The 27379-nt window shown below is 27.3% G+C and overlaps 1 protein-coding gene across 2 annotated transcripts in view; it reads right to left on the bottom strand.

Annotated features, from left to right (window-relative positions):
• EDTP (Egg-derived tyrosine phosphatase) overlaps positions 1-27379 on the bottom strand; it is a 63146-nt gene that overhangs the window by 31625 nt on the left and 4142 nt on the right. For both annotated transcript variants that reach the window (XM_067270737.1, XM_067270738.1), the window contains exons 2-8: positions 16794-16850; positions 14609-14715; positions 12102-12219; positions 7881-7956; positions 7668-7749; positions 4537-4653; positions 1861-1934 (exon numbers count right to left, since the gene is read on the bottom strand). In XM_067270737.1, the coding sequence (XP_067126838.1) occupies positions 1861-1934; positions 4537-4653; positions 7668-7749; positions 7881-7956; positions 12102-12219; positions 14609-14715; positions 16794-16850 (631 nt within the window). The remainder of the gene's footprint in view (positions 1-1860; positions 1935-4536; positions 4654-7667; positions 7750-7880; positions 7957-12101; positions 12220-14608; positions 14716-16793; positions 16851-27379) is intronic.

Here is a 27379-nt window from a genome sequence, read left to right as displayed (position 1 = left end):
TATTTATTAAATTTATCCTTTAATAAATTTCCTGAACTTTATAAAATATTAATAAACTGGAAAAGAATCAAAACTTGTTTTATTACACAATCAAAATTATTAAAATGAAAAATGATGGATAAATAATTTTAATTTAAATGTTATCATTTCTTACTTTGTAAATTTTGGGGAAAACTATGTTTGGGAGAAATTTTGGGTCCCAAAAATATTCTGTGCACCCTTTTCATAAGTTGTATTGCACCACATTACTTCTTGCCGCCTAAATATTGCTACACTTAGTCGAGCATATTGTCAGCAAAAAATAAAATCAACAAGTCAGTCGAGGAGGCAAATTCCCTGATCTTTCCCGACTTTCCAGGTGCATAGGAACCCTGTAATACTCTTACATTTAATACTACTTTGCAAATCTTTAGGAAAAAAAAATGAAGTATTTTACAGTCATTTTTTGTATTGTGTTTGGTTTTTCTTTAAAATCTTAATTTCATGTTCAATAAAAATATTTGTCTTAATTCATGCAAAGTAAGTTTGTGCTTTAATAAAAAGTAATAAACATTACAGATGGATACTAGTCCAATCTTCTCTGCTTGCCATGTCCAATCACCAGGAACAACTATTTCCATTGCAGAGACAACCTTTCTTTAGAGGCTATGCCTCTGCACAAATATGCAAAACAGTTTAAAATGTCCACAGGTGACAATCCCAACACAATTAAAAATATAATTTTCAACAATGTAACACAATTAATATAATTTATTAAATTGTAATTCTGCCAGCCCATTTCTACAAAGAAAATTATATTTTTAATTGTGTTGGGATTGTCACCTGTGGACATTTTAAACTGTTTTGCATATTTGTGCAGAGGCATAGCCTCTAAAGAAAGGTTGTCTCTGCAATGGAAATAGTTGTTCCTGGTGATTGGACATGGCAAGCAGAGAAGATTGGACTAGTATCCATCTGTAATGTTTATTACTTTTTATTAAATTGTAATTCTGCCAGACCATTTCTACAAAAAAAAAAAAAAAAAAATAAGTTTGTGCTTCTTTTGATTATTCAGTTTAGGAAATTATGCAAAACATGAAAATTTAAAAAAAATTAAGTTCTAATTCCCACAGCATATTTTGATCTTCACAAAATGACAATCTGTTCATTTTCATAAGTTTAGACTTTTTCGGATTCAGCAAGATTTTTCACTTGATTTCAGAATAATGTTTACATTAAATTTTATCACAATTCATGACGTAAATATTCTTTCTTTGATAATTTAAGATGACACTGGTAATTAATACAATAATTTTTTTAATAAGTACACTGATTATAAAGAAATATTTCAAAAAGCCTAGATGTATTAAGTAGTATCTCTCCATGCATATTTTGTGTAAAGCTTTGTGATTTTAAATGTTTGAAAATTCAAACGTTTAAATTCATTCCAAAACAAATTTTGTATTATAAAAATCGGAATCGTTCGATTTTTATTCCTGAAGGTCATTCAAATGGCCAAAAACATTTGAAAAGTTAATAAAAAAGGCTGCATATTAAAAGGTTTTTGTTGAGGTTTGATTACTACAAAGCTGATTCTGTGCTTTTGTCTCATCTGTTATAGCATATTCTCTCTACATTTGAATCATTTTCACAAATTTAAATTTGGGTGAATTAGCAAAACTTAACAAAACAACAGCACAATATACTAAATGCTAGCATTCAAATTTAGTAAGAAATTTACAATACCTCAAACTATCTTCAGATAATTAAAATAGTTATTCTACTAGAAATGAATGTTAAACACTAAATTGAAAGCCATTCTATATTAAAAATTGAAATTTCTCATACAAAGTACTAAAAAACAATGTCGTTAAACCTTACCTGGATAAGGCAAAGATAATATCACAAAGTCACTGTATCTGTTCTCTTTATCCACCTTTTCTGAGGAAGTTACACTGAGAAAAAGAAATTATTAAATTCATCTTAATTGTGTGTTATAAAACAGAAAAATTAAATATATTTATGAGAAAAGTTTTTATATTTTCATTTATAAATGTATTTAATATGCTGACATAAGTTATCAGATAACTTTAAATTCAGTTGATTATAAGCATACATTTCATTAAAACCATAAAAATAAAATAGAGTGTCACAGCAGTGACTCCTACCAAGTAAAAATGTCACTGACTGACTATATTTACAGGAATTAGAGTTAACAATTTTTGAGAATTGATTTCTCTGCCCCAAACGTCTAAAGTAATTCTGAATATCTCATTTGAAAGGTAATTGTTTTCTTCGGTAGTGTGCAAAATTTCAAGATTTTCTATAAACAGGATGCTCAAATATAAGCAATTTTAAAGGACAAGAATTGCCAAAAAAGCTGTATTTTCTTTATCCAGCACTACAAGCACTCAGAGAAAACTACTGGAGTTTAGAAAGCTCAAATTTTAAACTTTTCTTGTTATCGGTGAGGTGCTGGCAAAACTTCCGGGTCAATCAGTCAAAGTTCACAGGATTTTCCCCATAAAACTAATTCAGTTTTACAGTTTAATTTTATGCTTATAAAGATAAAACTGTATCAAAACAAATGAATTTTATTACTCAGAATAACAAAAACTCAAATTTGTATGAATTAAAACTTTTTATAACTATTTTTCTGAACAGTGTGTCGAAAGTGTTAGTCAGGAGCAAGTTGGCCAGTGATGTGGTCACTGAGTGCCATTCAAATTGCACATCTTATGTCTTGAAGTAATAATACAATTGATATCCAAACAAAAACACTTGAGATGTAAAAAAAATTGCACGAAGTAAAAACTTGACAATTTAGATAACAGCCAAAATTTTTCTTAGGAATTTTTCTTTGGTAAATTATACATTTACTAATACTAATACTAATAAATAATACAGGTAAAAATATTCTAGGTACCACTTCCAAGCACTAAGTTCATCTTTACCAAAGAAAAACTCCTAAGAAAAATTTTGGCTGTTATCTAAATTGTCAAGTTTTTACTTAATGTAATTTTTTTTACATCAAGTGTTTTTGTTTGGATTTAAATTTAGAAACATAAGTATAAATGAGAGTATTCTTGACTAACTGGTTCTGTCTACTGTAAGATAATTAACCAGTTAAGAATTTTTGTATGTTTATAAAATATAGCACTACTGCATGGTGGGAAGTAATGCTGCTGTACATAAACAAGGTAGAACATTGCACAGTCAAGCTAGAGCCTTATTTACTGAAACAGCATGTTATCAGCTACAGAAAATTACAGCAAGTTCACATAAAGGAGTTTACTAGATAAGCTTAGATTTATATCAATTCAAAATCTACTCTGAAAAAACATGTATGAAACTTTTTGTTCTCTTATTTTAATTCTAAACAGTATTTACTATTTAATGCCTGTTATTGATTAAAAAAAATAATTTCATTATAAAAAAACATTATATTTTCATTTATTAAATTATTGATATTACTTAACATATTTTTCAAAAAAGATTACTATATCATGGAAAGTTGTTGGGGGAGGGGGAAATCCTGTCAAAAATTTTCCTTCCAGAAATGGTTGAATAAAATAATTCCAACATGACGAAAGTGAGGAGGTGAGTATAACAATCTCTTTGACTAATAATAAAGAGGCATCTGATATAGATGATCTTGTGATAAGAAGACAATCTCAATGATCAAGGATTACATTACAGATTGTATTGATAGTTTGTGTGCTATTTAGTCCATTGAGGATCAGTGTTAACAATTGTGTATCAAGTACTTCTTGATAATTATATTTGTTTGTAATTTTTTTAATTTTCTGATGAAACTAGTTGTTTGTGTCATTGTGATAATGCTCTCAACCACAGTACTCATGTGGAAACAGACCACAGAAACTGCCGAGAGAACAGCAAAATGAATAGTTTTGGTCTGCTTTTCAAAACCATTTATCAAATCCTTCATTAAATGATAGGTCCTCATAATAAAATACAATATTACACACTGATTATTACACACTGATACATTACATTTCATTATCTTCCAATAATTTCAAATAAAATTAACAATAAAATTATTCTCAAAACCTGTTGTATCATCATTAACTCACTCCATAAATCAATAAACTTTTCCTGCTTACTTTCCTGAGTCTTAAAAAATTAAATAATCATGAGAGTAAAATAGTGTGTATAAGTCCAAAAAACACTTAATCATGAAAGTAAAAATTAAATATTAATTCTTTTTACCTCTATGTTCTTAATGTTTTATTTTTTTTCTTTTTATATTGTCTACTTAGACCTTGTTTATAAATAGGACTTATTATACTGGTGTAGTTTCTGATTAGAAAGGAGAGGATGTCTTAGTCCTATTTATAAACAAAGTTCAAGTAGACAATATAAAAATAAAATAAAACGAAAGTTTATCCTGTTATTTTATAGAAAATGCTTAAATTGTTTGATTAAAAAGAAATTATTAATATTACATGGAAATTCTAATATTTATAATAATAATTCATTATAATTATGTTGTTATTAAATGTATCAGAAATTATGAATTTTTTCAAACACACTCACTTCACGCCAAACTTCACTTTCTTTTTCTCTACCATCAAATCACAGATATAGCCCACATCAAGTTGTTTCAGTAGCTTTATATCCTGATTCCGAACTTTTGAGAACAATTGCCATTCACTATAAATATTTAATAATAAAAATTTAGCAAAAAGTAAAAGTAATTGCAGTAATCACTTAACAAAATGTGATAAATTCCAAAATGATGGAATTACAAATGTTATTTAAATTCTTTGGTTAAAACAAATAAGGTAAAATCTTGAAGAAATTAAAATATTAAAGAAAAATTTGATAATTATAAAAACATTAAAAAATTGAAACTACTATTGAAAGAAATCACTAATCATTTTTCACTTTTTCAGGATACACTTTGCATATTTGTGGTTATGCCAATGATATGAAATTGAGAAATAGCAACCCACTTTCTCTACAGAGATGTTCGATACATTTCACTAAATCAATGGAAATAATGAATTTAAAGATTAATTTTTCCAAATTTGTTTTGGATTTTTAGTAATGAAAAAAACATTAACATTTTTCTTTCATTATTAACAACTTTTCAATTCAATACCTTACTTTAGCAGACTGTCTGGCATGTCAGTCTATCCGGGGAAACCATAAAATAAGATATTTCTATATGGTAAAAACTGGCATGCCAGTTTAAGTGAGGTTAATACATCCCTCTCCAGAGGACAAATTAAAAAAAATAAACAAGTTATGTCAGGTAGAAGCAAATGAGATTTTATTTTAAAAACTGTCAGCATTACATCAGAAACTATGATTATATGTTTAATTTCTTGATTTTGTCTTCTTTCTAATGATACAAAAAACTTGTGGAATGCTGAAACTGATTTTCTTTTTACATTTATTTTACTGTAATTTGATTCAAAAACTCAAAAACAAACATTCATTTACAGCCTGTTTCAGAAAATTGATCTAAATTTACACTGATTAATATCAGCTTTGTGTGAAATTCTCAAGGAAGGTGTTACTTTTAAGGTCAGGGTAGATGTCAGTGCAGCCCACATTAACTAATTTACTACTACTGCTAATAAAAACTCATTGTTTTATTGTCCTGTAAAGGAAAATGCTTCCTGACTTTAAGTCCTTCAAATTATATTGTTGTTATTGTACTGGAAATTTTGTTTTCTTTAACATTTAATTAACAACTAGTTTTGTTACATCCGATTTTAATTTTTATTTGGTTTAACCAGAATGCTGGTAACCATGGGGTTTCTGGCATGCCAGTCTCCTCCCGGTTATATGCAGTATGCCGGTCAATCTACAAAAATACAGTATGAATTAATGTACTTAATGTACTTAGAATTGTTTGATGAGAAATTAACTTTTAATAATTAAAATTTTAGTTGTTACACATTGCAATACTGTGGTAGTGCCTCCACAGGATTCATCAAAGTAAATACTAAGAGCCTTTTTTTTTTTACTCATTTTTGTTTTATTGTTGATTGTGAGGATGAAGACCATACTTGAAATCATGATCATCTTTGAATAAGGAGTATTTTCTTTTAAACAAGTAATGTAACCTTCCTTACACTGAATCCCAACACAACACTTGATCATGTTTAATGTTACCAGATTAGTAGTCTTATGTATTTTGATAAATTTGTTAAAACTTAATCAGAATTCTACCCCAACTTGTAATGTAAATTTGGGTGTATCTATGGAGAAATATATTCTATGTTTCTGGTTGCATAAACAAGAAACAGATTTAGAACTAGATATGTATAATATTTAATTATTGTAGAATTTCATCAAATGGCAATTTTATGAAAATTAATTTGAAGAAGTAGTCTGTCCCAAATTGGTAACCACCATTTATTCACTTCTTGTGTTCCAGAATACAAACATTTGACAACCTGACCTTTCTTTTTAGGCTGTTTGGCTATCAAGTTTAAAAACATTCCTTTAAAAAACACAAAAATAGCCAATTAAAATTACAAAGTTAAAATTGGAACTGGCAGAACTTACAGACATCTTTGTTTTTCATTTCATTATCTGGTTTTTTTAAAGGAATATTTTTAAACTTGATGGCCAAGCAGCCTAAAAAGAAAGGTCAGGTTGTCAAATGTTTGTATTCTAAAACACAAGAAGTGAATAAATGGTGGTTACCAATTTGGGACAGACTACATCTTCAAATTAATTTTCATCTAATTATTGGTTAAATGTCATGCCTAGATCTTTTATACCTAGGCATGACTATTAGGTATGTTTGAGATATGGAACATTTGTTACAAACCTTATTTCTGTATTAAATTTCCTGTAAGCAATACATGTACTATTATGTTTAGTATTTTTGTCACGTTTTCATTGTGATTATTTTTTGAGAGCCTATCTAAAGAAGGCTTTGTTGTGAGAACCCAGAATGACGAAAAAAATATCCAAATAGATATGATGAAATTGTGTAACTTGTCATCTGCTATCTGAAAACTCATTTTCTCTGTCAAGAATGTGCAAACTAACACTTTCCCATGATCCTTTGACCCCAGGCCATGCACTATGACACAAGAAGTCCCTCAATAACTAGAGTTATTGCCAATTCCTCTACCGATAACATTAACTCTGTGCCTTTGTGAAACGAATATACAATTGACTCTGCATGCATTCAACTTCAAAAGCTTTTTTTTTACATCTGTCTACAGCTCAACAACACAATATTCCAAAGGAAAGTTTAGTTGATAAAGTGTACATACATGAAAATTTGATTTTCTGATATATATTTCTAGATTGTAAAGAAGTTCATAACAAAAACATGAAGAAATATGTAAAATAATATATTCAGAGTATAATAATAAACAACATTTAAAGTATGAAATAACATACTTCAAAATGTAATTGATCATAAAGTTAAAATGTCAGGTGTATTTGAAAAACCCAAATTATAAATATACACACAATATTTGTTTTATATACAAATATAAAAATTTAGATATATTAGTGCATAATTCATAAAGGAAAAATTACCTAGTCCAAGACAATTACACACATTAACAAACTTAAATAAGATTTTTAAAAAAAAATTCAATTATTTTCAAGTAATACTAGACAAGAATATTAAAAGTTTACATTTTTTTTCATTTAGAAACACACTAAAAATTTTAAAACAAAATACAAACCTTGCAGTTGGTTGAGTTTTAAGGGTTGACTGCGTTGTAGAATTCATTAACTCATCCTCATTATCTATTGTGCCACTGCCTCCTATAAAAAAAAGTTTAGGTTTAAGAACATATATTACAGATCAAAACAAATGTTTCAGGAAAAAATAAAATTTATAAAAAAAGAACATTTCTTTCATATAGCACATTCGATAAAAATTAAAAAATTTTTACCAGCAAAGAAATATCCTAGAGCTTCTCTTCCATATATTTCTGCTCCACAAGAAATAGTAGCAGATCGACAAATGTACTAAAAGAAAAGAAAAAAATAACAAACTTAGTAACAATAAAACTTGTCATGTTTCTACACTTAAAAATTAATGCTTATAATTACCATATTTACTCGCATATAAGATGAAGTTTTTATTCATTTATCATAGCTTCAAATTGCTAGGTCATCCTATACATGTGAGCGAAAGATTCTTTGTGTTTTTGCAAATTTTTGTGAACTGTGTATTCGCATTTTTTACTGGATGCATATCCTCTTGTATTTAAAAAAGTATTTTATCTGGGTCGTTTGAAACATTCTTGTATATTGTCAGGAGTAAAGATGAATAGCAATAGGAAAAGCAAAGCTTTTGAATTGAAAGTCCAGAATCACATAGGAGCATGATGTAAGTTTTAATCCATTCCCACGTGAAAACAGATGATTATTTGGAAATCAAAATTTGAAGGAGAAATTCATAAGTGTAATCAACAGAGTTCATGTGACTATTAAGAATTGGCAAAAAAAGGTTGCCAATTGTCCAACTTCACACAAACAAATTACACTCAAATCACACAAAACAGTGTGCAATTTCTTGTGCAGTCTATTTTTGTGCAATTTTTTATTTGTGCGATTTGTTTTGTGTGATTTTTTGTGTGCGGTATATCAATTTCAATCAAATTGGTATACTGCACAAAAATAATTGCACAAAACACATTGCATGTGTAAAAAATCGCAAAAAAAAGACCGCACAAAAACAGGTTTGAGTGTATGTTGTTGATTTTACAAGATTTTTCCTTGAAGTTTAAAATGCCAATAATTTTTGCAGGACAATGTGTGCATTTACGTGCATTTGATAATATTTTATTTGTGATTAAATAAAATAAAATTAGAACTGTATTAATAAATAAAGATCAAAATAAAGAAAATTACAAAGTCACACCTTGTCCTATATGCGAGGTCGTCTTATATGCGAGTAAATACGGTAATTATACAAAGTTAAACATTCAACAAAATGAGTGTTCTATAAAAAATGTGTTAAATATTGAATACAAGAAACAAATTATTTGATTTCATATTTTAAAAAATTTTCCTATTTATCCTGTGAATATCTCCCTCAAAATCTAAAAGCATCAAAAAAATGTCACATCTGAACAAATAATCAACATAACAATAATAAAACACAAATAATCTTATTCTTAAAAAAGATAATTCAATTTTTTTTCAATAATTCAATAATAATTTTAACAAAACTTCTTAAACTAATTGTATATTTTCAAATAGATATACAATAATGGAGATTATACAAGTGTATTAATTTTTGAAACTCAGATTAAGATCTTTCAGCTACAACATTTACAAGACATTTAATAAATCTGGAATTTATTGGTTAGTTATTACTGAATAAAAAATATTTCAGTACTCTTTGTCCTACCAGTCTGTAACAAGACAAGTTAATTCTATGATAAACAAGTTATAAACTATGTTAATAATATACAGGTAGTTTGAGTGTGAAAGCAAATGTGACAAATCAGTCTTAACATTTATACACAGTTACCAAAAAGCCATCTACAAATTGAGAAAATGGCAAGATAAAATCACCTTTTCTGACCAGAAACCAATTTTGGGTAAAGTACTAATTATGACCAACAAGATAGGTGATCTGAAAAAAACTGGAAATTACATTCCATACCAATTCTTACCATTGTGGAAAGAAATTTTCCAACAGCTCCCTATAATGGCTGTCCAGAAGAAAAAGGTTATGAGTAACATGATGTTACTGAATAAGAGTCGTAGAACTACAAAAGTGCATTTTAAAATAATTATTTAGATTTTTTACAAAAAGGCTACATGTCCTTAACAATTATATGCACACAATGATCACATTTACAATAATTTAATAAAAACTGAAAACAAATGCATCAAATATATAAAGTGTGTTCCTCAGAAACCTGCACTAAATAGTGGACTTGTAAGCACAGACAGTGTTTTTCAGTTTTCTGAAAAGTTGAAAATATAGACGTGTGTTCTTCTGTAATAAGTGATTCAATTCTTTGCAAAAATTTCAGTATGAGAAAAATAAAAACAATTAAAATATGCATCTGTTCAATTTGCAAAACTTCAAATCCAAATAGGTGTCTTTATAAATAAATTTTATCTTATGACATTACAAAAGTTTATCAAAACTTTATTGAAATTTTTATGTAAATTAATTTCAAGTAATGCAGAGAAAACTCAATAATTTAAATAAATTTGATAACTTTTAAGTATGAATTTACCATCTTAAACAATTTAGGAGTTTAAATGTTCTTCAAAAATAATTTTTGAAAAATTTTTTATAGAAATTTCATTTTAAGTTTATTTGTTTGAAGTTTGCAAAACCTTATATTTGATGTAAACAACTAACATATATTCATAATTATTTGTAAATGAAATCTATATAATTTTTCTAAAATATTAGTTTAATTCATGTAGCATTTAAATTTAGCTAAATTTAATGAAAGTCAAGGATTAATTTACTTATTCAAATAATAATAACCATATAAATAATTTTGTCAGTTTAAAGTCTATCCTTTTTTTATGATTCTAACCATATACAGATGGTTAACAACATGAAGATACAAATGGTTCTTCATTAAAAAACCAACAATATGTTATTAAAAAAATCACATAAGGTCAACATCAAATGTATAGTGTATGTGTGTTTTTTAATAACATATTGTTGGTTTTTTAATGAAGAACCATTTGTATCTTCATGTTGTTAATCATCTGTACAGTGCGGCAATTAAATTCCGGGACTGAAGCTATATCTCAGCAACCAGTAGCGACATCTGTTTAAATTTTATGTCATATGAAGTTTGGACATATATGAACATAACCTAAAACTTTTATTTAAAATCGGTTGACATTTATCATTGTTTTTGATATTTTGTTTATCAGTTTATTTTGTTACATGTCGGAAAACAATAATGGAACGTGCTGTTATTAAATTTCACGCTAAACTTGGCACAAGTGCCACAGAAACGTTCAAAATGATGCAAAAAGTGTATGGAAGTAAGTGTTTATCACGGTCAAAAACTTTTGAGTGGCACAAGCGATTTTTGGAAGGCAGACAATCACTGGAGGACGACAAACGTGTGGGAAGGCCAATAACAATTCGAACAGCAGATTCGATTCAAAAAGTGCAAGAATTTGTATCCAACGATCGCAATGCGACACTGAGAATGATGGAACAGGCATTAAACATTAACAAAGAGACAATACGACAAATTCTTAATGAAGATTTGGGCAAAACAAAGGTCTGTGCTAAATTTGTTCTGCACACACTAACCCAAGAGCAAAAATTGATGAGACTGGAACATTCCAGAGAGATTGTACGAGCAGCAAATAACAGCTCAACCTTCCTCAAATCAATTGTTACTGGTGACAAGACCTGGTGTTTTCAATATGACCCACAAAGAAAACGTCAAAGTGCCGAATGGAAGTCAAAATCATCACCTCAAGCCAAGAAAACACGAAAAGTTCCATCAAAAATCAAGACGATGTTCATTGTTTTCTTCGATAGCAAAGGCATCATCCACCGTGAGTTCGTCCCACAGGGTCAAACAGTTACTGTTGCTTTCTACTTGGGAGTTTTACAACGATTAATGGGAAGAATTCGTCGAATTCGACCAGAATATCGCAATTCTGATGACTGGTGTTTGTTACACGATAATGCACCGAGTCACACATCATTAATTGTTCGTCAATTTTTGGCACGAAATCAAGTCTGTGTTGAATCATTCGCCGTATTCCCTCGATTTAGCACCATATGACTTCTCTTTACTTCCAAAAATGAAAATGAAGTTGAAAGGACGCATTTTTAATGATATTGAAACCATCCAAAGAGAGTCTACACGCATATTAGAGGCAATACCGAAAATTGAGCTTGAGCAGGCATTTGAATCACTATTGAATCGCTGTAAAAAGTGTATTGAAGCAGGAAGAGAGTATTTTGAATAATTTAATAAAAGGATTTGAATAAAATTGTTTTGTTTCATTTTTATAGATCCAGTCCCGGAATATAATTGCCGCACTGTGTATATGGTTAGAATCATAAAATAGGATAAAGACTTTAAACTGGAACAAAATTATTTGTATGGTCATTATTATTTGAATAAATTTAAATGCATTTAATAAAGAGTGCGTACTTTTTCTTCGTAAGAAATAACTGGTACTGGAAAACGTGTCCTGCAACGAGCACCTCTTGCTTTCATTATTGTCTCTCTCAAAGTGGTTGTTTCCACATCTTCAGTGAATATCTTTGACCTAATGTTAAAAAATTTTACATTAAATATAAAGATAAAACTATTAATATCAATATATTACTATTTTTAATGAACTATGAGCTTTTTGTTTAATGATCTTGATCCAAAACTTTTATTCAAAATTCTTAACATCAAGTTGGAAAAAAAGCTTGACGAAATTTATTAACAAATCCATTAGGGGTTCAGCCAGGTCCACAATGAGATGGCTGGGTGGTGAGGGATAGATACTTATCTGGACAGACCACCTGCAAAAAATTCCTGGGATTTTTCAATCCATCTGGTTTCAATCCTGGGTCTCCAGAGTGGAAACTACTGCCTTAACCACTTGGCTATCCAGCTGTCATAATGCTAATATTAACTAAGGTAGATATATCATGTTCTTAAACTACCTATTATCAAACAATACAGCCTGCATATAAAGGTTAGAATATGCTACTTAAGACTACTTAATTAACTAGGCTTAACAGCTAATTACAGCCAAATTCTTAAGCTACAATAATGACAACAAAGCTTTAAAGTTCATTCCAAGCTTTGTTACTCATTCCTATTGTATCTAGCAGACAGTGCACTCATGTGAACCATCATCAATAATTTGCAACATCTTTCATACAATAAACTTTTTGTATTGTATTTTAAAGTTTTGAATAATTCTATGATTTAAAAGACTGCAGTCTAGAAGTTATATTTGCAACTGTCAATAAAAAAGATAATTTTTCTGTATTCAACAATTGTATAGGTATAACTTTAAGCCAATTGGAAAACAGTACTGATGTCATCCATGCTTTCTTATTTGCTGTATATTGTACAGATAATGTCTTGGCATTACAGAAACAAAGGCTTTAAAGATTTTCCAATTAATAATAACAGCAGTTTTTTTGTTGCCAATTTAGCTCTCAAAAATTATACTCTTTCCTTTTTTTTACTTTCATGACAAATTATCTTCAATCACTATTGTTTTGTCCAACAGACTTTTTCTTTTAAATGTCCATTTCAACTGCATTGAAAAATCATTATCTAGGCTATAATTCTGTAAAACTTCTGGTAAATTTTTTAATTGTGCAATTTTCCTCTTACACTGCTGCACTATATTGAAAACTATTCCACACCTCTTCTTAAAACTTATCCAGCCACCTGCTTCTTGCTTTGAATCCAGTGTTATCTGAATTATTCAGCTTTTTCTCTAAGTTTTTCATCAAAGGGAATATTGTTCACTGCTTTTTGCCCGTAGTTACATTAAATTTTTTTGATAAACCCTAAAATTTAAATAACTAGTTAGGTTATCACACCAATGAACATATAAAATAATTTTTTGTAGTATCTAAATTTACAAAGGAATGAAGGATTTTACAGTTGTAAAACTAATATTTTAAATTTTCAAAAACAACATATGCTAAGATTTGACTGGTCAAATTGATCAATTTCATATACAAATAAAACTGTTACTTTACGTGTAAAGTATCATTAAGGAAGCTCAACTTATTAAACAATTACAGTAGACTTAATATCTATTGAGCCAGGAATGTGACATTGGCCCATTCTGTTTAGTTAATACTGAAGCATATTATTTGATTCTTTTATTGACTGATCTAAAAACTAATCTTATTTAATAGAAGTCTTGCCTTGTTTTAATAATATTTCATATGAAATATAATTTTTAGTAACTTAAAGTTTAAATCATGTGGATACCATTTAGTTTTATAAAAAATGACAAAAACACATATGTTAACAGTAAAAATAAATCTATAAATTAATTGTTTAATAAAATCTTGCCAGTCATGATTTTCCTCTAATCAAATCAGTGAATGGAAAAAGATATAAACTGATAAATTAATATTGATACTGATAAAATTCAACATTAACAGTTAGTCATTCTTATTTAAATGTCGATTCATTAATGCTTTTATAAATTAAATAAAGCTGAAATTTAAGTAAAACAATTAATTTATTATAAAACAATAATTAAAGTCAGAAAAATTTAGTCTTCTATAAGTTCCCATTTAGAATAAAAATAACTAATATACATTAGAATCAATTGCTTAATATTAAATTCAACAATGACGGAATCAAAACAAAAATATCAATTAACCCATTTATCAAAGTACCTATTAAAATTAATGACACTTATTCTATTATTAACATTTTCAAATTACACATATCCAAAATTATTTTACTGCAAATTTGTTAAATTACTCTACATTTAATCAATGTAGATAAAAAGCAACAGGCGATAAAATTTCAATTGATGAATCAGTAAATTCATTAATCAAAACTTACCATGTAATCTTTAAATTTAGGCTTAATAGGTTTAAATTTAAAAACTGTTTAACAAAACTGTCATGAACTTTTATTCATTGTATAAAAATTAAATATATTTACTTAATAATAATTACCTAATATGTTGATCTGAAGAATCTGAATGTTGAACTACGTTTCTCTGAGGAATAATCAGTTGAGAAGGATATGTGTGTGTCAGTTCTCCATTGGAATTATCTATTAGCTGTAAAATAAATTTATTAAATTTGTTACAAAATATATAATTATATATATTTCTTCAATTATACCAGCCAGAGAGTTAAAAAAAAAAAAAGCAACTTTTTATTAAGTTTATCTTAACTTAAAAAAATGGATAACCAATAAAAATTTATTAAATAGGAAATTTACTTTTATTTAATGCAAAGCATACAAACTTTTGAATAATTTGATAACAGTTGTTATAAATTTAGAAAAAGCTTATTTTCAAAAACATTGTAAAACTATTCTTCATTGATTTCATTGAAAAGAATTACTTCCATAAAAAAAAATATTCTGAAAGTAAGACAAATGTTATAATTTATTAAAAGTTCTGCTTCTGAATATCTATAGATAGTCTTATAAAGAAATGTAGCTTTCATATGTATAATAATGAATTACTGAACTTGATGAAAATCTTTATCTAATATTAATAATGATAGAGCATATGTCAAATAGCTGTTATATGCTAATTTACTTTGCTTACTACCAGCTTGAGGAGGACAGAGATGGAATTCTTGGTCTATCCTATGCTAAGTGTATCCTAGGATTATATATAGAAGCTACATTTCTTTATAAGGCTTTCTATAGATATTCATCCACAAGCCAGATATTTTTAATAAAACCAAACAATCCACCATATTATTGGGCTGTAATAAGGCTACATTATTAATTAGTTATAAAAAAAGTTCACTAGAGATAGGCATTTAGGCCACCACCTCATAATTCTAATAAATTACAATAAATTAATTTTTAATAATTAAAATTTCTGGAAGAAAAATTGACTTGAAGCAGGAATATCAATTATTAATTTAGCTTGGCCCAACAATACGATAAAGCTATGTAAAGCCAAACAATCTATTTATGAAGATACCTCAAAATTTCAAAAACTTCTATAGCGTTCAATAAGTATCTGAAATACCCCATTCACTTTTAAAAAAAAATCAATCAATACTTTAAGAACTTTGTGTATAGATTTCATGCAAAATATTTTTGATATTTAAATAATTTCGAAGTCAGGTCTGTATTGCCAACTTTCTTACTTTATTAGAAACAAATAGAGCAGCCATTTTTAAATATTTAGAATAGTAAAGTAATAGAATTTTACTTAAAAAAAAATAAAAAACTCCTAAAGGTTAGTTTTGAATGTATTAAAATATTTTATAAATACTTATTTAAAAAGATAAATGAATTACATGACATTTAAAACAGTTGCACAAAAATCAATATATTTCATAATACTATTTTCTATGGTAACAAAGCAATAAACAGTACAGATCATAAAAAGTCAGACTTTTTTTAGTTTGTTTTATCAAAAAAAAGTCTTCATAAATAATAATTACTGTTATTGGGATTCATAAAAATACAAAGTCTGATGAAATTGATATAGCTGCCATAATTATTTGTCATATTTAAAACAAATGTAATTAATTGCCCTCTAGTAGAATTATATGAAAGCATAAATTTTACAAATAATTAAAAAATAAGATTACTTCACAATAAGATAATTTTTTCATAATTTTACATGAAAGATTTGAAACCACAGAATTTGCCTACCATTCCTTATCTTAACCAACTAAGCACCACAGAGTTGGCTTTTTTGTAATTATTAACGAATCTCGTATTTTTAGGATATCTTCGACTGCCAAAATCCATTTTCAACAGCAGAAATACAAATCTAAGCAGTTCTCAAAGGAAATTTAGCCTTTCAGTGTATTCAAAAAGAATCACAAAAGAACCTAAATTCAAAGTTTTTGAACAACACATTTGTTCCAAAAAAAGAACATTTTCTTAAAGGAAATTTTAAAACCAAATGTATGTGTTTCTGCCCCTAAAAATAGACTTCGACAGACCAAAAATGCTTAAAAATGTGAAATTTGTTAATTACTCCAATAAAATAGGTTTTTGTTTAACTTTAAGAACCAAGTTTTCTTGGATTTTAAAACAAAAAAATTAATCAAGTTACCAAAACTGCTGAATTGATTCTTCAATCAGTTATTACAAAATGAAGACATGTTTTAGTGCACATTTATCAAATAAGAAAAAACAAACAAAACTAATACTTACAAATACTTTATAATCCTTTGCAAATAATTCTTCACATTTTTTCTCTATAGAGACAACCTAAAAAATTAATTTCAAAGTTGTAATAATTAAATATATTTATATTAAGATTATATTTTTTAATATAGATGAACAGAACATTTCAAAAATTCTATAGTAACTACATAATATACTGTTATACAGCTCCAAACTAGAATTATTTTTGTAATTTCTTAGCTAAAAAATAATAAATAAAAATTTAGCTCCTTCAGTAAGTGCATTGTTCTTTCTTACATACTGAGTCACAAGGGTGACATTAACTCATATTAAAAACATAAAATGTAAAAAAATACAAAAGAAAAAATATATGCTTGCTTAGTAGATAAATACTTTAGTCTGTATATGGATAAACATAATACTTAAAGAAAATATTTACATACTTAAATAATGTATGAGAAATCTAAATCTTAAATAATGCAAGACAGGACACATTCAAGTGATTTACATTCATGGATTTTACAAACTACAAAAATCACTTCTACACAAGAATTATTAAACTTCAAAGTGGGTAAAGAAAATCATGTCCCATATACACACAAACATCCATATATACTGAAGAAACCCCCATACTGTTTTTTGCATTTCTCAACATTCAAGGTCCTGGCTCCAAAAATTTACATTTTTGGAATCTTGAAGGGCCATTTTTTCACTGATTGCCATACTTTTCCCGTTATACTTGTATACAAGAATCAAGAGAGCAAAAATAATGTGTAAATATTTTACAAATGAAGTGTGATGTAAATTAAAGATTATTGTGCCAAAATTTAAAAACACACACAAAGCCTATCCGAACTTTACATTTTTTTGGGAATATGTTAAAAAAAAAAAAACACATATTGCAAAGTACAAGACAAGTATGGTTATTAAAATTGTTAAAGCATACATTGAAGTATTTTACTACAAATTCATGGTATATATATTTATTACAAACTATGCAAATATATAATGAAATCTAGTATGTAAAAATTTAAAAATTTAGTTTGCCAATCTATCTAATTAAAAATTTGTGATGACAATCTTAACCTATAACTACATTTTTCTATTACTAGTTTGCATCATACAATAAATTCTTACTTGACAATTACTGTATAGCTTATTACAACAGTAAGTTTTTCTAGTATATTCTCTATATTCACTAAAAAATTGATAAAATGAGTGATCAAACTAATACTAAAACAAGTAAAATGCCAAAGCCATTTTTGGGACAAGACTGTCTCTGACTCAGGGCTTGACTGTGCACCATTTTCTAAGGAAAAGAGAAAAATGAGCACTCTCCAATGCGGAAAAATTGACACCAGTACTCTGGGTCCTGGTGTAGATTACAGCAATCCTGTTCTTGGCTACAGTAAGCAGGATCACTTCAACACTCACAGTGGGTCTTGTTCTCATTCTCCAATCTTCTTTGGTATTGCTGGTTTTGAACGGAATCGTTCAAACTTTGCTGGCCTCAGCCATAACGCATCTTCGGTGAAATTAACCTATCCAATGTCAAAATTTCTCTCCATTATGTGTCGCCCCTGGTTGAATTTTTGTCAATGCCTAACGAAAATTTCCCATTTTTGAAAAAAATAATCGTGGCGATTGTATTGTCCAAAATTATTATTATTTTTTTATTTTGCACAAACAAATGTATTAATAATTGTAAAAATAAAAAAATCTGAAGTTAGTTTTATAGTTTTAATATAAAATTATAATGACCAGCGCCATCTAGTTTCAAAAATGTTCCACTTCTGAAAGGAGATATCTCAGATCAACCATCAAGGTCAGCAGGTCACGACCAGATACGTCAGGAATAACACAGGACAGGTAAATGGGTTTTTCAAAGATTCATTTGTCAAAATTCAATTTTGCAACATTTGCATTTCCAACTTCCCAATAAGCAATGCATGAGCAAATTTTGTATTATTACCTGTTTGTAGAAATGTATTCTATTTTGACTCTGTTCTCGGTCCCATGACTACCTACAAGTCTGGTTTATTTTATGTGCAAACAATTTGGGCATCAAATACTCTGTGCCAAATTGCAACGCCTGACACATACTCCTTCATACCTCTAAGGTGATAAGCCGTTAATGGCACCACGATTTTATAAACAAGACAGTCTTGTCAATAAAACAAATACCGAAACTATTAGCCCAACCAACTTAAAAATTATAATTCACAATTAAATTACAAACTAAAATATGATGAATTTTTTAGAACAATTTTAAAATCTAACCTGCTTCTAAACAAAAATATCATTAATTTACTCAGTGTGTTCCTTATGTTGAAACTCAATCAGCTATACCCATAGAATTTAACTCTAAGCCACCAATAATATTTTCTATACAACTGAAGGATGAGTCCTACAACAAGCAATGTTTTTTTTTTATATTGAGCCTCAGTACCGTACCTTTTGTGCCATACAAAAATATGTAATCAAATTTACATTGAAATTATTAATAAAATATGAAGACAATCTTTTTCTTTTAAAAGACCATAAATTATATTATGAAATTTTATTTCTCAAAGAATACAAAGTAAAACACACATGGACAAAAATCCTGCAACACAGGAGAACAAACAAAAGTCAAACAACTTTGATTTAGATTTGTAAAGTTTTTATAACAATTAGATATTTTATATATAAAATAATTGTGTATTTTAATTTGCATTAGTAGAAATAATTTACATATTAGACTTGTTAGAATTAATTAATCATTTAAATATAGCTATGGTTCCTAATTGTAATGCAATTGGAAGAGATATATGAGAGAATTATTAAGAAGCATTTAAAAAAGGTGTTTACAACTCAGAAATAAGCAAGGTAATTGAATGTTACAAACCTACTTTGGGTAGATTTGTGAAATTCAAGCATTAAAAAAATACAAGAAACTGAAAAAACAGATACGCTGTCTAGATCAGGAAGACCACGTACAAGAAAAACAGCAGATAATGTTCTCAGAAGTTTTATAAGAAGTTCTAGGAAAACTTCAGATAAAATGTTAACTAACAAGTGGAGTGAAATAATCATAAAACTATTTTCTGAAAAAAACAAGGCAGAATAAAAAAAATGGGCAGTGGATTTAAGCAAGCAAAAGAGACCACTGCTTTCAAGTGCAATGAAACAAAAGAGAATTGCAGTGTAGAAAATATAAAGATAGGGGCATTAATAAGTGGAAAAAAGTAATGTTTTTAGTGACAAAATCAAGATTTTGTCTATTTAATGGTAAAAATGCAAAGGTATTGGAGGGGAAAAAAGCAGAGAAATATCATCCTAATTGCATTTCAAAAACTAATATTTGCATCAAGGATTATGGTGTATGGAACTTTAACAACTTATGGACTTGAGAGCTTACAAATTATGAAGTATTTGATGAGGTATTAATGTAAACTGATTCATCAGTTTAAATTAATATACTGAATGAAAATCTTATACCAACAGCTGAATATTACTTTTCTGTTAATAAATGAATTCATCATCCAAGAAAACAAGAAACATCAGCCAAGAAAACAAAAATCATTTTGAAAACATGGGAATAGAGGATTTGTCTAGTAATTCACCAGATATTAATCCCATAAAAAAACCATGGGCTAAAGTGAAGAAATAACTGAAAACAAACATTTTAAAACTTTGAAAGATTTACAGGAAAAACAACTAGTATGGAAATTACTGTTAAAGAATATGAGAAGTTTAATTTTTTTATGGCATGGAATAAATTAAGCAGTTTTAAAGACCAAAGGTAGATAGATCCAAACAATACTAAAATCAAATCTGCATGACTTTTGTTAGTTTTCTCCAGATTTTTGATGTTTTTTCTTTTTGTATTTATTTCTCTGTAAAAATAAATAAAGATTTCATAATAAAACTTGGGGTCTTTTAAAACAAAAAGAATGTCTCTTCCTATTTTATTAATAATTTTCATGTAAATTTGTTGCCATATAAAGAAACTTTCACTGTAGTTGCATAATGACAATTGGACCAAACTTCATTAAACTGAAAAGATTAGCAAAATGTTAATCCAAGAAAGTTATATTAGTTACATTTTAATCACCTTCAGATATAGTTTGTATTAATTCCAACTAATATCAACTAATTTGCAATAGTAATTATTCAAAATCCATATTCATAAACACAATTATAACTGCTAAACCATAAGTAAACTTTGATAAATTATTCAGTAATTCAAAAAAAAATTTTCTGTTGTGTTCAAGTCAAATTAAATATTAAGTCTATTATATTAAATTCTTAATAAAATGAATAACTTGATTAGTAATTTTGAAACCATGTTGTTATGTTCCGTCTTCTAACACCATGTAGTGTAACTACTCGACCATTCGGCATTTTTCATCAACTATACTGAATAAAAATTAAAGATGAAAAATGCCAAGTGGGCGAGTAGTTACACTACATAGTGTTAAAAGATGGAAAATGAATAACTATTATGAAAAAATTAAGCTTCGATTTGACACATCTAAAAATTATTGTCATTTATCCTCAATTTCAAACTTACAAATTCCAATTTCCAAAGAATCTATTAACAAAACAGCAATTACAAAATTGCAATCCATAATAATTTTTCAACAAGTAAATGTTTTACAATTACATAAAAAAAATACGTTTAAAGTGTGCGAAAAGAATTCATCTAATGATATTAGTAACACAAACATCTGTACACAAAAGTTTATATTAAAAAAAATAATTTCTTATGTGACTATAAGAATTTTAAAGTTAAAAACATACAATTCATCAGAAGTTCATTATAGTGTGTATGAAAGAGTATGAATCTATTTTAAAATAACTGCAATTAAATGCTATCACCTCCCCAAATACTACATACAAAAACACTTTTATATCAATCAATATTATAAACATCTAACAGTTAGTGATAAAAATCAATATATATATATATATATATATACATACATATTGGTTATATATATAACCAACAAAAATGCTGTAAACACTACTGAACCTAATGTATTTGTTGCATGACAGATGTTACTAATGGAACAGTTGTAGGTCACTGGGTAAGCACTAGAACTGAACAATTGATTTTATAGAAGTACTCCTAATCTGTATTTTGAGCATTTGTACTCCTAATTTGGGTACATATACAATATCAAAATATTATTCAAATATTTTAAAATTTATTTCCAAAAAATAAAAATTAAATTTAAAAATAAATGCATGATTAATACAGACCATATGCTTTATCACTATAAATCCAGTGATAACTATCACCATGATAACTATATCACTGTGTGTATTCCCTATAATAATCACCCATTGAATGACTCATTTTTTGGGGTCAATTATTGGAATAAAAGAATATTGACATTTATAAAAAAAAAAACAGCAGTATATTTTATCTTAAATATATAAAAAATAATTTGAATAAAAACACTACCTTAATTAACTTCATAAAATTTCAATAATCCCCAATATCAGTAGTATCAAACACTGATGACAACATTAGCCATTATTCATTCTTCCCCGACTTCAACATCAGAAAATATCGCATCAATAATTATTTGATAATACCAAACATCACTAATACACTGGTATTTAGGTCAACTGGTGCAGTTTACTTCACAACACAAGTTAGATGGATAATTATTACAAGAAATATGATATCGCTTACTGTTTTGGTATTACAAGTTGTTTTAGTTTGAATTCAAAAGACATTTTCCATGGTTTTCATAACTAAATAGACCTTGGAGCAAGTTTCTAGTGAACATGCAAAAAATGAAGATTTACACAAATTAAGAATAATTATCTCATACAAATGCATTAAAATGCATTTTATTAATGCATGAGTATTCAGGTTTATATTTTAATATGAGTGATTTAAAATAAAGCAACTTTCCAAAATTATTTAAAATTAAACAAAATCTTACAAAAATTAACACAAACTTGAGAATAAAAAGATTTAATTTTCAACCAAAAATAATCTTCATAAACATAATATAGTATTAATTATTATAAATAGATAACCTGTAAATATCACTTAGCACAAATCTTTCAACTTTCGGGTTAAAAAAAATTGTTTTTTAAATCAAAATTTGTGATGTCACACGAACATAAAAATGCACTATTTCAAAGTAATGCACTATTTCATGCTTATTATATTTTTATGATTACTTGCATTATATAACCACATTTTTTTTCAAAACTATAAACACACCATATCAAAATATAGTAACATTTATTTTTATGGAACTTATAATCTAGGTCAATACTGCTGGATTCAAACTAACTGTATAAAAACCATTTATTTATTGTGACATCATCAAAAAGCCGGGCTGCAATTTTAATCATATCTTTAATAATTTAATTTAAAATATATGCTCTCCACCTCAAATTAGTGTTGTGCCCCTGTATATAATACTTTTCCTGCTAGCAGTAGAGTCCTGCCTGTCATTATCTAACTCCTTTCAGGGAGAAATTTTTGAATTGAAAAAACATAACTTCCAGTTTTCATTAGAAGTTTGTATATAGTTAATTGGGCCTTCTGCCCCTAAGCATTCTATATCTAGTCTTGACATTCATGTATCTAACTCTGTTCTCAAGATTAAAGGAAGACAATGGGAATTTATAGGTCTACAATTTTTTCAAATTGCATCACAATTACAAAATTATTTTAGAAATTAAAAAACATCCTACACAATTATAACTTTCAAAAGTAAATACAAATACTTAATTTAATGTAATTTAAGGTATTTATTTAATTAAGTTTCAAAATTCGGCCAAATCTATCTATATTCAGAAAACATTAATTTATTGCTTTTAAATACACAAATTTTTTTTAGAAACTTTATATTAATTTTCTTCCAAACTTGTGTTGATTGTACTGTACATTATATCAATACAGATTTTACACTTATTTTCGGTTTTACCTACAATTTAAATAGTATGATCTATCATATTTTAATTTTTTTTTTTAATCATTTTGAAATTTGCCATAACTTATCAAATTATTTTAATTAGTTTCACAGTGACAAATTAATTATTATTAATGAAAAATAAGAATTCCTTTTTCAAAATCATGGCTTTATGGACAAAACTTTTACATTGAAATTACTGTATAACATTTTATATATTATTTTTTTAAACTGTCAAATTACCAAGCTTTCCCCAATTCAAAACTTTGGTCAGTAAAACTGCTCTTTAAACATTGAAAATAGCAGTAATTCCCTAGAAAGTGCATTTAATAACATTAAATATTTATTAATCATATTTTATAAATATACTCACTATACTGCACATATTCTTTTAAAAGGGGCAGGGTATACTTGGGTATCTGACATTCTATACTATCAAACAGATGAATAGTTATCAATAAGCACACAAATAGTTTAAAAACTATCATCATGCAATTTGTTTAAGCAAAACTGTTGCATACTATAATTACAAACCTATAGAACAGCATTTCTCAACCTGGAGGTCGCAAAACAATTTGAAATCATTTATTATAAACTTATAAACATTTTACTTACAATAAGTACACATGTAAAGAAAAGAAATTAATGTGATGCTTGCATTTGTTTTTCATTTAAAATTTTCTCCATATGTGAATCTATGTTAGAAACACACAAAAGCAAATTGTTTTTGAGTGATAAAAGACGATGCCTGTATTTAGTTTTTAGCGCAACCATACACGAAAAACCCTTTGCACAGAGATAAGACATGGCAAAAGGGATCAATATTTTTAATGCTTCTGTGACTAAATTTCAATATTCATGTAGACGAGTGAGCCAAAACATATTAAATCTTCAGATGTAAATTGCAGTTGTAGTGTTTTGTTGGCAGACATTTCAATGAGCTGGTCGTGAATCTCAACTGGTAACTTAGCAGCAGCAACAACATTTTCACTAAACAGATTCAGTACCCATCTCTTCGAGAAATCATTTTTATCTTCCGGGAAATACTCCGTCAACTGAGTTTTTAGCTCCTTTGGGTCGGGGATTGCGAAATATTAATTTTATTTATATTTACTATGGGGGGGTCGTGGAGCTAAGAAGTTTGAGAATCGCTGCTATAGAAAATAAAAAATTATTATAAATTACTTAGGTTTTTATTGAAAATATTGTACTGATAATTTTTCTTCTTAATATTCTTTAAGGTTTCAAATTTTAAAAGTTTAATAAAAAAAATTAACCATTTACACTAAGTATACTCAATGGATTGGAACTTCTCCATTCATCATCTGAAAGTAACTGCCAAACCATGCAAGCATGTATAAGATTTTCTCAAATGCACATATCTAATGAGAAGTCTCCTAAAAATAAATTTCAAAGAAAAGTGAACTCTGAGATACTTCAATGTTAACTTTATCCACTACTATATAATTAAAAAAGAATAGTTAGTATAATTGAAACATACTGATCATTTAGGCTATATCCTATTTTCAATAAATTTTTCATTTCCTTTAAACTAATTTACCTAATTGCTCGACTATTTCCAGGAACTCCCGCTCAATCCTATTTATAATAGGATACTTTAAATGTTTACAGTTCCAGATTTTCACATATTTTTGTAAACTTATCAATTGATAAGTTTATATAATCAAACAGTTTATTAATAACACAACTGTCACATTGTAAAATGCACACGTCAAATAATTCTTTTAAGCTAATTGATCTGCCTCGTGTTTGCAGCTGTAAAAATTCAATTTTTCTGATTATCTGAGACAGTCAAATGTGATTGCAAATGTGAATGTTTGGGTTTTTACAATGCATTTATAACAGTAATTCTACTTCTTATGAATATCTTTATACTTAATAGAAGTATGACAATTAAAAGCATGAACTAATGTTATTTTGAAATAATTTTTGAAGACAATCCATTTAAAATATGAAATGATAGCAAATGAATTTTGGAATACTAAGCTTAATATAGTCTGAAAATTTTAAAAATTATTCTTCTTCCATAGATAAAACAAAAACTACTCTATATATGTTGGCATTGATATTTAATTTCAACATTAAATTTTAAAATTAGTTTTTTTTATTATTTAGGAAATAGCATTTGAAATTTTGTGTCATTTGAAAATAATTTCATATTAATCAAAAAGAAAAACTACAAAACAGCAATAGCTGGATATAAACATAACCAGACTAATTATTAACAAGGTCAGGTTAAATTACTTTTTTTTTTACAAAAATATTGATATAATGGTAAAATTACTACTACTTATTAGTAGTTATTATATATAAAATATAGCATTTTTTTATTATTTAATATATTTTATTATAGCAAAATTAAACTTCTCATACTTTCAAGCTTAACTGTAAATCTTCAGGCATTGGTAAGAATAGTTCTTTTCAACAAATGTTACATAGTTTAAGTTATTCAAATTACACAGATATTGTTTTAGGTTTTTCTTTATTAAAATATTTAATATCTGGTTGGATTATAACATCCATGATATTTCTTCGTGTAGTTTATTAAAAAATGAACATGAATTTTTTTTAGTTATTGTATATGCTAATTTATCATACTAAAACAAGATACAAAGTATTTGCATATGGTAAACTATTAATATTTATAAGTTTTCTTACAGAAATAGCTCTCATGAATTATTAACAATATTTGCAAACAGCATTTTTAGAAATTTTAAGGCAACTGGTATTGAAACAAGTATTAAATGACTCATACAAATAAAACTACTATATCTATTAAAATATGATTTATCAGTGCTTATGTCTGATTAGTCAATAGATTCCTCAGATTAGGATGTAATAGTTTAAATTTTTACAATGCATTCCAATTTATTGATAATTGACAAATTTAATTATTATATACATTCCAGTTTATTATTTTAAACTATATATTCCAACTTATTTCACGCATTTTTCAAATTACAAAAATTACCACCACTTATTCAAACTGAAATGCCTAATCACATTTATATATATATATATATATAGGCTACTTTACATCTTAACTTCCAGCAAACTCATTTTAACTAATGTTTTCAGCTTAGTTAATAAGCCATCTTCAGGTTACAGTTCTAAATTACATCATGATCATTAAAATGTTTGAAAATAAAACAAGGTTCAAAACTTTCATATTTAATTAACATTCAATGCACAAAATGCCAGAAAAATGAAATTAAAATTCTGAATGAAAAACTTTCAGTTTAAATTTTTAATGATGTTCCATTTGAATAACATGTTAAAGATGGGATAAAGATATTGCCACTGGGACATGTACTGTACATACAGATGGAATTCCAGAAATTCCATATGCTGTTCATTAACAGCTTATGGCTCATTTGATTTCTGGACCAAGACTTGATTAAATATTTTAGCATTTGTTTTTATTCCTGAAAGTTGTAACCTCTTTGTTTAATTTTTTGAGCTATCTTTGTTAAAATAAATTGTGTGAGAGAAGCTGTCTTCATTCTTTTTTTTCCATGACATTTTGGTGAAGGCACCAGATAACCATAAGAATCTCTCTCCATACAGATGATTAGTTCATATTAATTTCACAACTGTCCATCAACAGTAACAGTTAAGCCTGGAATTTGAACAATTGTCAGCATTTCAGTATTCATACCAATCTCG

The sequence above is a fragment of the Centruroides vittatus genome, unplaced genomic scaffold (assembly GCF_030686945.1).
Source record: "Centruroides vittatus isolate TY-2023 unplaced genomic scaffold, ASM3068694v2 contig_377, whole genome shotgun sequence".
NCBI lineage: Eukaryota > Metazoa > Arthropoda > Arachnida > Scorpiones > Buthidae > Centruroides > Centruroides vittatus.
Note: the sequence above shows the minus strand (reverse complement) of the source record. Positions and strands in the feature narration are given on the sequence as shown.